This window comes from Rhamphochromis longiceps, linkage group LG4 (assembly GCF_057381845.1).
Source record: "Rhamphochromis longiceps isolate RC_006_pf linkage group LG4, R_longiceps_female_GT1.1, whole genome shotgun sequence".
Taxonomy (NCBI): Eukaryota; Metazoa; Chordata; class Actinopteri; order Cichliformes; family Cichlidae; genus Rhamphochromis; species Rhamphochromis longiceps.
In genome coordinates this window covers 37,383,923-37,400,230 of record NC_140560.1, presented here as the reverse complement: position 1 = coordinate 37,400,230, position 16,308 = coordinate 37,383,923, and the positions used below count along the sequence as shown (strand labels likewise).

The 16,308-nt window shown below is 47.9% G+C and overlaps 1 protein-coding gene across 4 annotated transcripts in view; it reads left to right on the top strand.

Annotated features, from left to right (window-relative positions):
• The window catches only part of caskin2b (CASK interacting protein 2b), a 61,312-nt gene extending 47,829 nt beyond the window's left edge, over positions 1-13,483 (top strand). For 3 of the 4 annotated variants that reach the window (XM_085404891.1, XM_085404888.1, XM_085404889.1), the window contains 8 exons: positions 469-535; positions 5,671-5,768; positions 6,001-6,111; positions 7,265-7,366; positions 7,457-7,595; positions 7,676-9,343; positions 10,394-10,676; positions 10,891-13,483. In XM_085404891.1, coding sequence (XP_085261017.1) covers positions 469-535; positions 5,671-5,768; positions 6,001-6,111; positions 7,265-7,366; positions 7,457-7,595; positions 7,676-9,343; positions 10,394-10,676; positions 10,891-10,987 — 2,565 coding nt within the window. In that variant the 3' untranslated portion in view covers positions 10,988-13,483. The remainder of the gene's footprint in view (positions 1-468; positions 536-5,670; positions 5,769-6,000; positions 6,112-7,264; positions 7,367-7,456; positions 7,596-7,675; positions 9,344-10,393; positions 10,677-10,890) is intronic. The other variant, XM_085404890.1, reaches the window with a different exon arrangement.
• The last annotated feature ends 2,825 nt before the right edge of the window (positions 13,484-16,308 follow it).

Genomic DNA, 16,308 nt, shown 5'->3' with positions numbered 1-16,308 from the left:
CCGGGAAATTTGGAATCTGAGATTGAAGGAAATGTCTGATCTACACATATCTGCAAAGATGTGTACGTGGGAGATTAAACTTTTCAGAAAGCTGAGCAAAAGATGTAAAGGTATTGTCAAAAAACAGATCATTGAAACATGTAATGCCCCTGTCATGCCAGTCTCGAAATATAGGATCAGATAATGATGGCTGAAAAAAGGGTTAGAGAAAATTGGACTCATAAGGGAGAAGTCTGTTAATCCAAAATGCTTATCACATTAATGATTTGAATACCTGAGAGTCAGACTCAGTAAAAGCTCCTAAACTGACCTAAAGATTTGCTGAAATCTCTCATGTGTCACGATTTGCACAGATTTGCCTTTGCATTTATAGTTTTTCTTCTAAATTATTTTATTTTGTGTGTTGATGTGAAGCTCTGTGCTGCTCGCTGACTGCGCCGCTGCTGTTTTACATGTTTTTATGTGCAGGCGGCGCCCTCTGCTGTTGATCCAGGGCAGTCTGCAGACTTTGGCAGGCCGGCCGATCATCCTGCAGGTACCTATTCAGTTCAATTCAATTCATTATATTACAATAATACACACAGAGAAAAACCCCAAAATCATATGACCCCCTATGAGCAGAAAAACCCCCTTATAAGAGGAAGTAACCTGAGGCTCAGGGAGGGGCGGGGCCATCTGCTGCGACTGTCTGTGTGTTGAACAGTGTTGGGGACTAACAGAATACATGTACTGGTGTTACATATTTAAAATACAAAATATGAGTATTCCCTTACAGTTACCGTTTAAATAGGTGGTAATCAGAATACAGTTACTTTGTTGAAATAAATAGAATACTCGGCGGTCATTTCCTGTTTCATATGTTAGGCTATCCCCTCTCTATGCTTTCTCCAATTTTGGTGATTAAATGCAGTGGAGAGTAGGTGTAGGTCAGTTGGATGAGCATGCAAGCATATGGTGCATAGCTGAGAGCGGCCGGCCCGTGTTCAAGTACGACCCGCGGCACTTTACTCAATTTCCTTCTGGGATTAATACACTGATTCTCATTGCTGAAAACCCAAACAAAACACTCAATAAGAGGCTCTAATGTAAGCGTCCTGTTAATAGTGTCAGTTACGCAATGGACCCGGAGCCAGCACAACAGAGCCAGCAGTGCACGGGCAGGAATTCTTACTTGGAATTTCCAACACCACTCCTTAAGAAGAATTGGATTCAGTATCTTCGATGTTCTATTGCTGTGTGATTTTTATTACTATTAATGAAGGCTACTCTCCACCGAGCTAACATTATTAGCTGGCGTTAGCTGAGGTTAGATCATAGACTGTTAGACTGTTTGTAAATACTCAAGATTTCCTGAGAACACAGCGCAATCTTTCCACAATTGGAACGGCAGTGTACTTGATGACATCACAGCTCCATCCCCTCTTAATTTAACTGTGATTAATATTTGCAATGGAAATTACACATGACATAAAACTTACTAATGATGTAGTAGATTTCTTTAAGAAAAAAAAGGTAATTTCAAAAAGTATTTTAAGCACTTTGGCAAGATTTGCTTTTATGTATCATCTGTTTCATAATGTCTAATAAGCTTCATACAGTTAAGCACAATCACTACATGACAGAAACACAAGCTTAATCTCTCTTAATAAACATAGTACACATGTATGCCTGAATGAAAACAAACAGCTGAGATGTTAGAACACTTTCAGCTTTCAGGATCTCCACGTATTAACATGCTGTTTTTAGACTTGATGGATAGCATTAACAACCTGCTAGCTGCAAATAATCATGTGCAGTTCCACATGATTATTAACAGACAAAAAGAAAACATATTACTGATACAGAAATATTTTTCTATACGAGATCGCTGCAAAAAGTGCAGCCTTACCTAATGCCCACCTTACTGTTACTCATTTTATATTAAGATTAAAAAATCTAGTTGATATTGGTATGGTGAGCAACCTTCAGCAATAGTAATAAATCACACAGCAATAGTACATCCAGCCATCCATCCCTTTTCTTCCGCTTATCCGGGGCCGGGTTGCGGGGCAGCAGCCCAAGCAGAGAAGCCCAGATCTCCCTCTCCCCAGCCACCTCCTCCAGCTTATCCGGGGGTGGTGTTCCCAGGCCAGCCGAGAGATATAATCTCTCCAGCGTGTCCTGGGTCTGCCCCGGGCCCTCCTCCCAGTGGGACATGCCCGGAAAACCTCGCCCAGGAGCCGCCCAGGAGGCATCCTTGTCAGATGCCTGAACCACCTCAGCTGGCTCCTTACAATGTGGAGGAGCAGTGGCTCTACTCTGAGCCCCTTCCGAATGGCCGAACTTCTCACCCTATCTCTAAGGGAGAGGCCAGCCACCCTTCGGAGGAAGCTCATTTCCGCTGCTTGTATCCGCGATCTCGTTCTTTCAGTCACTACCCACAGCTCGTGGCCATAGGTGAGGGTAGGTCGACCGGTAAATTGAGAGCTTCGCTTTTACACTCAGCTCCCTCTTCACCACAACAGACCAGTACAGCGTCCGCATCACTGCAGCCGCACCAATCCGTCTGTCGATCTCCCGCTCCCTTCTCCCATCACTCGTGATCAAGACCCCGAGATACTTAAACTCCTCCACTTGGGGCAGGAACTCATCCCTGACCCGGAATGGGCACTCCACCCTTTTCCGGCTGAGGACCATGGCCTCAGATTTGGAGGTGCTGATTGTCATTCCCACCTCTTCACACTCAGCTGCGAACCATTCCAAGGCAAACTGGAGGCCATCACTCGATGAAGCCAACAGGACCACATCATCTGCAAAAAGCAGAGATGAGATCCTGAGACCACCCAAGTGAAAGCCTTCCGCCACTTGGCTACGCCTAGAAATTTTGTCCATAAAAACTACGAACAGAATCGGTGACAAAGGGCAGCCCTGGCGGAGCCCATCACCCACTAGGAACAAGTCTAACTTATTGCCGGCTATGGGGACCAAGCTCTTGCAATGGTCGTATAAGGACTGAATGGCCAAACACCCCATACTCCCGGAGCACTCCCCATAGAACCCCCCTGAGGGACACGGTCGAATGCCTTCTCCAAGTCCACAAAACACATGTAGACTGGTTGTGCAAACTCCCATGCGCCGAGAGGATAAAGAGCTGGTCCAGTGTTCCACAACCAGGGCGAAAACCGCATTGTTCCTCCTGTATCAGAGGTTCGACTAGCGGACAAACTCTCCTTTCCAGCACCCTGGCATAGACTTTCCCAGGGAGGCTGAGGAGTGTGATTCCCCTGTAGTTGGAACACACCCTCCGGTCCCCTTTCTTAAAGATGGGGACCACCGCTCTGGTCTGCCAGTCCACAGGTACTGCCCCTGATCTCCACGCAACATTGCAGAGACCTGTCAACCAAGACAGCCCTACAACATCCAGAGCCTTCAGGAACTCGGGGCGGACCTTGTCCTCCCCAGGGGCTCTGCCACCAAGGAGTTGTAACTGCCTCAGTGACCTCGCCCCCAGAGATTGGTGGGTCATCCCCTTCGTCCCCAGACTCAGCTTCCACCACGGAAGACGTGCCAGTGGGATTAAGGAGATCCTCGAAGTATTCCTTCCACCGCCTGACAATTTTCTCAGTCGAAGTCAGCAGCACTCCACACGCACTATACACAATACAGGTAGAGCACCACTTTCCCCTCCTGAGTCGCCGGACAGTTTGCCAGAATCTCTTCGAGTCAGTCCCAAAGTCTTTTTTTCCATAGCCTCTCCAAACTCCTCCCACACCCGAGTTTTTGCTTCTGCCACCCCCCGCTGCATTCTGCTTGGCCTGTCAGTACCTATCAGCTGCCTCCGGAGTCCCACAGGCTAACCAAGCCCGATAGGACTCCTTCTTCAGCTTGGTGGCTCCCCTCACCTCTGGTGTCCACCATTTGGTTCAGGGATTACCACCATGACAGGCACCAACTACCTTGCGCCCGCAGCTAAGTGCAGCGGCTTCAGCAATGGAGGTGCTGAACATGGTCCATTCGGACTCAATGTCCCCAGTCTCCCTCGGAATGCTGTTGAAGCTCTGCCGGAGGTGTGAGTTGAAGATCTCGCGGACCGGGCCCTCTGCTAGACGTTCCCAGCACACCCTTACTGTACGTTTGGGCACGCCAGGTCTGTCCAGTGTCCTCCCTCGCCACCTGATCCAACTCACCACCAGGTGTTGATCAGTTGACAGCTCAGCCCCTCTCTTTACCCGAGTGTGCAAAACATAAGGCCTCAGGTCTGGTGATAGGATTACAAAATGGATCATCTACCTGTGGACTAGAGTTTCTTGGTGCAACGTGCACTTATGGACACTCTTATGTTCGAACATGGTGTTCGTTATGGCCAAACTGGTTTGCACAGAAGTCCAGTAACAAAACACTGCTCGGGTTCAGATCCGGGAGGCCATTCCTCCCAATCACACTCTTCCAGGTCTCACTGTCGTTGCCCACGTGAGCACTGAAGTCTCCCAGTAGGACAACAGAGTCCCCAGGGGGAGCTACCTCCAGTGCCCCAACCAGGGACTCCAAAAAGGCTGGGTACTCTGAACTGCCACTCGGCGCATGAGCACAGATGACAGTCAGACCCGTTCCCTGACCCGAAGGAGAAGGGAACAAACCCTCTCGTCCACTGGGAGAAACCCCAACATACCAGCAGCAAGCCGAGGGGATAACAAGATACCCACCCCAGCCCGACGCCTCTCACCAGGGCCAACTCCAGACCGAGACAGAGTCCAGGCCCTACAGGAGACTGGTTCCAGAGCCCAGGCCATGCGTTGAGGTGAGCCCGACTGTACTGGTACCTCTCAACCTCACGCACTAACTCGGGCTCTTTCCCCACCAGAGAGATGACATTCCATGTCCCAGTTGCCAGTCTTTGTAGCTGGGAATCGGTCCGCCAGGACCTCCGCTTCTGGTTGCCACCCGACTCACATTGCACCCGACCCCTACGGTGAGTCGTGCGGTGGTGGGCCTGCAGAAAGATGGGCCCATCTCCCTTTTTCGGGCTGTGCCCGGCCGGGCCCCATGGACTAAGGCCTGGCCATCAGACGCTCGCCCTCGGGTACCCTCCCTGGGCTTGGCTCCAGGGTGGGGCCCCAGTAACCCTATCCCGGGCAGGGTGAACTGTTCCCTCGGTGGTATTTTCATAGGGGTCTCCTAAATCACTCTTTGTCTGGTCCCTCACCCAGGACCAGTTTGCCATGGAAGACCCTACCAAGGGGCTAGCCACCAGACAACATAGCCCCTGGGATCCCTGGGACACACAAACCCCTCCACCGCGATAAGGTAGCGATTCGCAGAGGGGCATAGTACTTTCATATAGTTGTAAAAAGCATGATAATATATTAAGTAATCCAAATTATTCAGAATATGTTACTCTCATTGAGTAATGTAACCGAATATGTTACAAAATACATTTTGGGCCATGTAATCTGTAATCTGTAGTGGAATACATTTTAAAAGTAATCTTCCCAACACTGGTCTTAAATCACATCTGAAATTACGATAAAAGTCGTAATGCACCATCTGTGAAGCAGAGATATGTTCTGCAGCAGCATACATTGGTCCTTCCGTTCCATTTCCTGCCTTATTTTACCTCCTGTCACTTTGAGGTGCTGCAGTAAATAATATCTAAGGTGTGTTTGATCTGCGTTGATCATCTCCTTCGTGTAGGCGGGACTCCTCGGAGGCAGACAGTGACGGTGCAGAGACCTGCAGAGCAGAGCTTCTCCCAGCAGTTTGTTCGTCCTCAGCAGCTGCTGGATGGGAAGGTAAAAAGCAGCACTTTAAAACCAACTTCATGCTGTTAGTTTTTGTTTTGCATCACAATAATTTGCACATCAGCGTGGGAAAGTTCCAGAAAGCAGGTTTAACAAACTGAGAGTTTACATAAACCTGATTCCTCTGAGCTGGCCTCTGGTTCTATTTAAAAGCTGTAACTAAAAGAAGTAAGATCTTACTTGCGTGTATCACCTGATGAATTAATGTCTGTGTGTGTTTTAGGATGCAGAAGCCATCTATCAGTGGCTAAGTGAGTTCCAGCTCGAGCAGTACACCGGAAACTTCCTGAACGCTGGATATGATGTACCGACCATCAGCAGGATGACCCCTGAGGTGACCCTTCACTCCTTTATTAAAAAAGAACTGCACAACTTCTGTTGAAGTCATCCGCCCTCAGTATCAACATAGGATGACCCAAATTTAGACCCACTGCATCAGAACCAACCCAAAGGAAAACAAACTGCATCTCCATCTAAGAGGACCCCTGACATAAACGGGTCCCAGCACACTTGGACCTGATTCACAATGACCTGAACACACCCTGCAGGTTTTAGATCCTTGTACTCTTCTCCCATGACTTCTGCGTTTTCTTTTTACACTCATTGTGGCATTGTGATTTCACTTAAATGACAACCTCCGGAGCTGATAAAATGAGGCTAGCGCTGAACCACCAAAAGCTGCAGTTTCTCCAACACCCAGGAGGGGCAGCAGTGAGTCAGTCCCCATAAACTCCCATGTTAAAACTTTACAGCTGAAACAAACGTGTTTACAGCCTGATACACAAACTGTTTGATTTATGTAGATGACTTCCTCCTTCATAAAATATAATAAAATTCTAGAATTCTATTAGATGTCATGAAAAAATAATTTTCCAGATCCACGCCGCTTGTTGCCCAAAGGTTTCTGTTTCCAAAAAAAAGCTCACAAGCTTCAAAAACCAACAGGTGACATCACAGTGGTGACAGAACTTTTTATAAATGTTAGAAAGAAAAATTAGAAGCGAAACGTTTGTAAATGTGTAAATTCATCCATCCATCCATTCGCTTCCGCTTATCCTTTTCAGGGTCGCGGGGGGCGCTGGAGCCTATCCCAGCTGTCATAGGGCGAGAGGCAGGGTACACCCTGGACAGGTCGCCAGTCTGTCGCAGGGCCAACACACAAGGACAGACAACCATTCACACTCACAGTCACTCGCACATTCAATTCACTATTTATTCCGGTTTAAAATGATCTAAAGATCAGTGAAAGTTAAAGAGTATTTCATAATTCGAAAATATTCTTGACACAATGTAAAAACTTACAAATTACAGAACCTTTTTTTCATAGACAGATTCTTCTTTGTGATTAACTGAATAATCCAGTGAAGTATTGACCCGTGTCACGCTGACTGTAAACCACTGATATAAACTCAGTCTCAGATGCAGTCTCAGGACTATGCGGCTCTGCGTGTGGCGTGTGGTGACTCACTGATGTTTAATGTGTGCAGGATCTCACGGCCATCGGAGTGACCAAACCAGGACACCGCAAGAAAATCTCCATTGAGATCAACAACCTGAACATCCCCGAGTGGCTGCCAGAGTACATCCCAGTAAGACTGTCCGCTGTTTCGTGCACACACTGCTGCATAATAAGATCAATACTTTTCACCTGATCCAACTCACGTGGCCTTTTCTCACAGTCTGATCTCTGCGAGTGGCTCAGTGCCATCGGCCTCCCACAGTACCACAAAAAACTCTCAGAAAATGGCTATGACTCCATCAGCATCGTCAAAGACCTCACCTGGGAGGATCTGCAGGAGATCGGCATCACCAAGCTGGGTGAGGACTCGTTGGATCTTTGAGTTTGTGGACTGTGTTTCTGTCTGTGTTTTGAGTCTGATAATTCAATTTGCTTCCAGGCCACCAGAAGAAGCTGATGTTGGCAGTTAAGAAGCTGTGTGACATCCAGAGAGCGATCCTTCAGGCTGAATCAGGCCAAGGCACGCTGCGACGCAAAGGTCCCGGAGCCCTTCACCTGGTCGCCATTGAGGCCGATGCTGGCAGCGAATGCTCTTCACCTCACACCCCGAAGATGCTGACCTTCCAGGACAGCGAGCTGAGCGCCGAGCTTCAGACAGCAATGTCAAGCCACTACGGAGACTGCGAGGAAGGTTTGGCCATCAAGAATGCGGTGGGGATGTCCCAGAGCCAGGAGAGCATTGACACCCGGTCCAGAGGTTCTGGACGCTCACAGGAGCCTCCTACAGCCTCCATCACCCCCCAGAACTGGTCCCAGGAGAGCCTGGAGGGCAGCCCCGCCAAGGAGAGGAATCTTCCTGAGGGATGGGACCAGAGGCCCCTACAGCAGCAGCCTCTGCCAAAACAGGTTCCTCTGGGTACGGCCACTGTGTTCAAGTACCCGGCCATCCCCGCAAAGCCCAAACTGCCTGGATCCCAAGGCTCCTCCCCTCATGGCTCCCCAACCCTGAAGGGGTTCAGTTACCTGCACTCTCAGTGCGGTTCCACAGACCTGAACTCGTCTCCCAGGCACCAGAACCACGCTATGACCCTGACACCACCCAACAAGCGCACCCAGAGCATCACCCGCTACGCTCTGTCAGACGGAGAGCCCGATGAGGACGATGACGAGCTGATGCGTGCTGGAAACGTGCCATCTTACGCCACTTTAACGCGCAAGCCCGGCCGCCACCAGCTGGCTCGACTGCAGCCAAGTCCCGACAAAAATGGCAGCGTGGGACGCAGTCAGTCGTTTGCTGTCCGTGCCCGGAAAAAAGGTCCCCCTCCTCCTCCCCCAAAGAGACTGAGCTCAGTGAGCAGCAACACCAGTGGCGAGCTGAGCGACAGCAGCACGACTTCGTCCACTGGCGGCGTAGTGACTGACAGTCCGGGGAGCGTGCGCAGCATCGCAGCGTCCCTGGAAAGCGGCGCAGAGGGGACGAGCAGCTCCACACCAGATATTGTGCGGCACGAGGCTCCATCTCCCTCCCTCAGCTCCGAGGTTGCAGGAGTAAGGAGGAGGGTGAAGAGCCAGTGTGTTTCCACCGAGAACAACGGCAGCACCAAGCAGGACCGAGGGGTCAAATCGGACTCCGAGGAAGAAGAGTCAAACGGTCATGGACTGGAACGCTCCTCGTCACCTCAAAACAGCTCCAGCGAGTGCATCCCCTTCGCCGAAGAGGGCAACCTGACCATCAAACAGAGGCCCAAAGCTCCAGGTCCGCCCAGGGCTGAGGCCGTGCTGGAGCCTCCTGATAAGCCAGCGGCCAAAAATCTGGAGGTGCTGGAGTTTAATCTGAAAGAGTCGGACACGGTGAAGCGCCGACACAAACCCAAAGACAAGGAGCAGGGAGGAGGGTCCCCCAGCAGAGAGGGAGCAGGGGCCACCGAGCCCGAGTCTGACAGCAGCAGGCCTCCATCCCTGAACCCGGAGGTCAGTCTGAGAATCAGTGAGACCAGCGTGGAGAGGCCAGCCAGTCCAGCAACCGGTTCCCCCATTAAACCTCCTCTCTCCCCTAAACCTGCTGTCGCCCCCAAACCTGTCCGGCACAGTCTGCTGGCTTCACAGGGTAAGAGACTTACACCTCACTGATACGCTGTGACATTATAAAACCCGCAGATTCTGCTTCTTAAGGAAATGTGGGCTCAGTAACTGACTGAATTCTGATTTGACTGTAGATGAAACATGCGAGTCCTACTTTCTTTGACTTGTGATCTGTTACTACGCCCTCTGGTTTCACTTGGATGAAAGAGAAACTGGAACTTTGGCTCTGGGCTTGGAGTAGGGGCATGTCGTAGTTACTTTGAGTCTTTTACTTGTAGACAGAGCTTGAGACTGGGACTTTTGGGCTTTGGACTTTTTGAGTTGAACTTAGACGCTTTCCTGGGTCTTGGTTCTTTTTCTTTTGGGTGCTCCCTTTAGTGGTCTCCACAGTGGACCATCTGCCTCTATCCCAGCATCCTCTTCTGTCATGCTAACCCTCTGCACGTCTTCGTCTTTTTTTCCTACCTGGCAGCTCCATCTTCATCATCTTTTCACCAAATATCCACTCTCTCGCCTCTGCACATGCAGATCAGCTAAGCCTTGCCTCTCTAACTTGGTACTATTACAAATTTGCAGATTTGCTAGATAGAAGTATCTCAGTCGTGTTTGTCAGTGATGGTGGAACTTGAGATGGAAAGGAAGATTAGAATGGATGCATGATTCAATTCAATTACATTTTATTTATACAGCAACAAATCACAACAACAGTCGCCTCACGGCTCTTTATATTGTACAGTAGACCCTACAATAATACATACAGAGAAAACCCAACAATCATATGACCCCCTATGAGCAAGCACTTTGGCGACAGTGGGAAGGAAAAACTCCCTTTTAACAGGAAGAAACTCGACAGGCTCAGGGAGGGGCGGGGCCATCTGCTGTGATTGGTTGGGGTGAGAGAAGGAAGACAGGATAAAGACATGCTGTGGAAGAGACACAGAGGTTAATAACAGATAAGAAATGCTCAGTGCATCATGGATGGATGAAAGGATGTAACTTGACTTGTAGGTTGACACGTCTCAACCTTCACTTGGCACTTGTTGGTGTTTTACTGTATGGATATCTTCTTCTGCAGGACTGTCGTCTCCTACTGTGACCGTCAGTGTGGTTCAAAGTCTGGCCTTCGCCTCTCCATCCTCACCCGCCCGCGGGCCTCCAGCTCCATCCGCTCAGGCCCCCCAGAGCCCGTCTCTGGCAGCTGGGAGGTCTCACATATATGCATTGGGTCCAGGTCTTCCCCCTGAGCCGTCCGTGGGGGTGGAGGTGGCTCAGCAGAGACTGGATCAGACCAGCACGTCTCTGGCAGCAGCTCTAAAAGACGTCGAGAGAAAACTGAACGTGGAGAACAGCTCCGACAGGTAAGATCACCCACCTGAGGGTCAGGTCAAAATCACAGTCGACTCATTTTCCCCAGCATGGCTGCCCTTCCCACAGCAACTGAAGCATTTCGTTTGGACCTTACTTTGGTAGTTATCTGGTGTCACAGCAGCTTTCAGACTGTATGGAAGCTTTCTTCTCTTCTGTGTTTGCATCGTAAGTAATGTACATTTGTGTCTCATTCTTTAACACCAGTGGACCGAACCAAGTGAGGTCTGCAGGAACCATTTTGGACGACATCGGCAACATGTTCGATGACCTGGCCGACCAGCTGGACGCCATGTTGGACTGACATAAACAGGAAGCCCAACGTAAACCTCAGGAAGTGACATATGGATTAAGAAGGCCTGCCCAGTGGGAGGAGCTACTGCCTCCGCCTGAACACCAGCACTTAGTCAAACGGAGTCGTCTACATTTCTCAGCTGTGTCTGGTCTCTGGTTGCAGGTCGGCGCGGCTCTTTAGTGTCTCAGCAGAAACCCTGAGCTGAATATTATATCACTGTTAAACACCAATACTGTAACATGAGTTTTTATGCTTCGGACATCAAAGGGCACAAAAGTCTCGCCATCGCCCGCTGGCCAGCTTCCCGCAGCTTCCCGCAGCTTCCTGATAAAAGACCTACTACAGACCATAATACTGGTTACCAGTCAGGATGATGAACTATGACTGCATGTATGAAATAATGGTTGGTACCATTTTTGCTGTTTGGATACTGAATAAATGTTGGAAACTCATCGAGGAGTAAAAACAGTACTTTAACTCTTACGTGATGGAGACTTCGGCAGGCAGAGACGAGGTGAGCTCAGAAACCAACGCTTTCATTCAGTGGCCTTCCATTAACCCGAGGATCGCACTACCAGAGCAAACATTTCCAAATCAGGCACTTGAATCATCAGAGGGCCCAAACTAAGCAACGGCACACCCACCGACTGTATGCGGGAAAAGAGACTATTGACTGTGTTGCTGCAGGGAAGCTGATGCCTTTTCCTTTTTTGAACCAGCATCAGTGGCACTGCGTTATAAAACACGTCCTCGGTTTTTGTGGCAGCTTCTGTCAGAAAGCGCCGGCACCATCTCTGGAACTTTTTGCCTCTTTTAGCTCCTAGTTTTGGTTTCTGGGACATTTCGAGTTTCCAGTAACACTACAGAAAACTCTGAAAAACACTAAATTACTTGCTCAACATCAACACCAAACATGGAGCTGAAAGAAGATGTGGACAACACGTATCGTCAACATGTGCCGCCTATGAGGTTGCCGATCAGTAAGTGTAAACTTTTAAAATGTATTTTCAAGTGACCGTTTAAATATGACTTTATATGCAAGCAGACTGAAGTTTCTGCTCTTTTCCTTCGACTGTGCTGAAGACCTGTCACTGTTGTAACCTGAGTTTCTGTAGTTATCGTACTTTGTTTTCTTGCTGCTGAAACAAAACCTGGATGGTCTTCGACTGTTTTTACTGTGGAACCATGTCAAATCTAACCTTTGTAATATTTAAAGAAATCTATTTTATACAGATATTAACCCTGTGTAATAAGTTGTGGCGCAGTGTCTGCGATGGTTAAAAACCTTTTCTACTCTGTGTTTATGAAAACCTGTAAAAGTGCTCGACTGTGTTGTTTGTTCAAAGGGAAGAAAAGCATATTAAGCTCATTTCACGTGTGGACAGCTGACCACAGCATGAGACACTTATATATACACATGTTATTTTTTATATTCATTTTAGCCAAATTAGTATTTAAATTAGAGTTATTGAAATATGTATATTGTACACCAGTAGAGGTATATACAGGAGTGCATATCCAACCAAAGGTCTGTACAGATTTTCATAAACATTTCCTTTAAAAGAAAATGAGTGAAATTTGCAGCTGTTACCCTCGTTATTGTAAGATGCTTCTGAAATGTTATTTTCATGTCCAGCCTGCAGGGTATGGATACTGCATGCCATGCTTGCTCTGTTGCATTTGTGCGCTGTCTGTTGTTGTCTTGTCGTTGTGTGGTCTGTGTGAATGAGATGCTCTGCTTTGGATTTGTGATTCTCAGGAAAATCCCCGTATGCATGGCTGCTCCATGCCTCCTGTTCCCAATGTGCCAGACTAAGATTTCCATCTCAGCTGGCCAAACAGACGGCAGCAGTACCACTTCTGTTTTGTTCATTGGTCAATCTTAAAAGGTTAGCGCCTGTGATATAAAAGTTTTGCTGAAACGTGTTTGAAATCAAAGTAACGTTCCCACTGTGGCTGGTTTACTGGCAAATACTCCATTCGGGGCCAGTAACAAAACAGGTTTTAAGGTGGTGTTTGAAGTTTAGCATAGCTATTTATGAAGCACTAGTACTAACATCCTCAGCAGGTGTTACACACACATATAAAGCTGGATATCATCAGCACAGAAGGTCATGCAGCTGTATTTTCAGATATTTGACTGTACAGGGCAAATAAAGAGGACCCAGTAGGCTTCCCTGAGGAGTCCCCACATTAACCATAGTGCATCTGTTATGACATGTCACCTTTTAACATTGTAGCAATAATTTTTAAGTCTTTCATACAACCTGCTATTGTCCATCAATGTTTTATTTCACAGCTTAAAACATGTTAGAATCACTGAAACACGATCTTCCAAAGTAATCTCCAGAAACAGTGAATATGTAATGTAAGTGTAGTGTGTTGTTGAGCTGGATGATGTGTGTGTGTGCGCTGCTGCTTTTGTTTGGTTGTTCTTTTGTCCTCTGAGCTGTTTGTGTAACCATTAAATATACATACTGTCCTGATTTGGGGTTTCTTTACTCGTACTTGTGACACTGACACACAGCTTCACCACAGATGGGCCGATTACTTTTTCACGCAACAAGTAAAGTAAGGGATTACTATTGCAAAAAATAAATTAGATTACTGTTACTTTCCCGTAAGCACGCTGCGTTACTGAACCGTGCTTTTGTTTGTGTGTCTCATGATAATGACGTACGAGCGTGTGGCGTCCGTGGCAGCAACAGACGTGCAGATCAACAACAGATAATATGGAGTGATGGAGAGAGTACGACCGTGCAGCGTTTAAAGCGTGGAAGTAATCACATTACTTTGAGTTTGATTGCGTAAAAAGTGACAAAAACATTAGCGTCCGCTGTTCACTCTGTGGGAAGAAAACTTTCTACAGCGAAAAATTAAACTTCAACTCTGAGCGAGCAGCGAGCACGACTGTGATATTCACAGAGAAACCCCGGATGAATGACCATTGGGGGGGGGGGGGCTTCATTAAAACAGAAAAATGTAGTTAAAAGTCTTAAATTTTTGAGCTACTTTTACCAAAGCCGTGAATGATGAGGTGTTTGTTTTTACACACATTCATCCCAAAATTGAAGCTCTGGCCTGATTAAATGTGAATATGTGAATCACTTCATTGTTGACAAATAAAGAAAAACATTCTGGGGCCACTTTTCCTGAGCTCCCAGAAAGCAGATCATGTATTTTGTGGCTGTGTCCAGCAGAGGGCGACACGAACCTGCTAATTCTATCAGGACCTGAAAATATGAAATACCTGGATGTATAGATACCTCTTACACTTGTATATTTACTGCATACTGAGCAAAAATCCTCAGAAGAAAAACTGGACTTTAAAACAATCATTATTTTATCTTTCTTTTTTTGGGGGGGGTCAGAGTTTGGAATTAGGCAATGTTGACGTGATCTGTGTCGTCATATTATCCAAAAACATGTTTGTATAAGAGCAGACGTGCACTGATTGGAATTTCTTTGACACATTCCAGTTTTCTTCCCAGGGATGATGACTGACAGCATAAACAGACCCGTGTGTGTCTGTCCTCCCACCAGTGAGTGTGGGGGGGCCACAGCCCCGTCCTCCAGGGCATGAAGCAGGTATGGAGGAGATCAAAACTCCAGACATCCAGAGGCCCCCAGAACACAAGAGACCAAGGAAGACCAACAGAGGGGCAGCCGCGCCACTGTCCCAGAAAGAGCTGAGGAGAGTCCCAGATGAGGGTTCACTCAGCAGCCGTGGAGTAGAAGCCAGGGGGAGTTGCAGTGACGCGCCCGTGAGCTCCGCCGGCAGCCAGCTGTGCCTGAGTGACCGAGCCCCAGGCCGAGAGGCTCCTAACCACCAGATGACCCTCTCCCCAACAGTGGGTGTTTCAGTGTTTGTTTTTTGTGTGTGAAAATCCTAACTCAAAAAGTGAAATTGGAGTAAATTTGTGTGTCTGCTGTTAAGAGAGCTTGTGCAGATCTTTGTACATTAGAGAGTTTCATTCACTGTGTAAATTAAACACTACGGCAGTCTCGCAGCAGTCAGGAGCATTTTTGTGTTAAAATTTGTTCTCCCTGTTATTTGGAAGGAGTTTAGGTCAAATGTAGGGGGTGGGAATAGTAAGACCAGGAGATAGTGGAGTACCCTTAGAGAGCCAGCAAACGATTGGCTGAGCAGTCACCCCTATTGTTTATTCCTAACACCCCGCCAGACGGTGGGAAAAAGTCGGCTTAGGGCCCACAACGACAACACCCAGAGCCCCACCTTCCCAGGTGCAGACCAGACATTGCAATGGGGGCCAACCCACCCCACAGGCGAGTCGGCCAAGGAAGCGCAGACCACCCCATCAGAGTTACCAACTCCTCAGTAGGGAAAATCGCTATTGGCTGTCCTAAAAGTCACTAGAAGTCGCTAAATGATGTCATCGCCTAATTTACATAATTGGTCATACTTGTGTAATTGTAACCAACGCTGTAGGAGAGAGAACATCATGGAAGATTCAATTAAATTAAATTTTATTTATATAGCGCCAAATTACAACAACAGTCGCCTCAAGGCGCTTCAGAGATACAGAGAAAAACCCAACAATCATATGACCCCCTATGAGCAGCACTTTGGCGACAGTGGGAAGGAAAAACTCACTTTGAACAGGAAGAAACCTCCGGCAGAACCAGGCTCAGGGAGGGGCGGGGCCATCTGCTGTGATTGGTTGGGATGAGAGAAGGAAGACAGGATAAAGACCTGCTGTGGAAGAGAGACAGAGGTTAATAACAGATATGATTCAATGCAGAGAGGTCTGTTATAGTGAGTGAAGTGAGTGAAGAAGAAACACCCAGTCCATCATGGGAATGGAAGAACGCAGTCTTACATATTTGTTTAATATGTGCGTTGAAGGACATGTCCTGGTCAAAAATGACTCCAAGGTTCCTCACAGCGTTACTGGAGGCCAAGGTAATGCCATCCAGAGTAAGAATCTGCTTAGAGACCATATTTCTAAGATTTTCAGGGCCGAGTACAATAACCTCAGTTTGATCTGAATTAAGAAGCAGAAAGTTAGCTGCCATCAGGAGGCACAGACAGGTCCACTCCCTCTCATTATACATGGAGAACAGGTGGAATCTGTCTCCACCTTCAGGTTTCTGAGGATCCACATGTCTGCTGATGTCACCTGGACCCACAGCACCATCACCCTGGTAAAGAACGCCCAGCAGTGGCTGCAGTTCCTCCATGTCCTGAGGAAGAATAACCTGGACCTGAAGCTGCTGCTGACCTGCTACAGCTCCTCAGTGGAGAGCGAGTTTGGTACTCAGGGGCCACGACTGAGAACAGGAAGGCTGCACAGAGGGTCATTAACAGC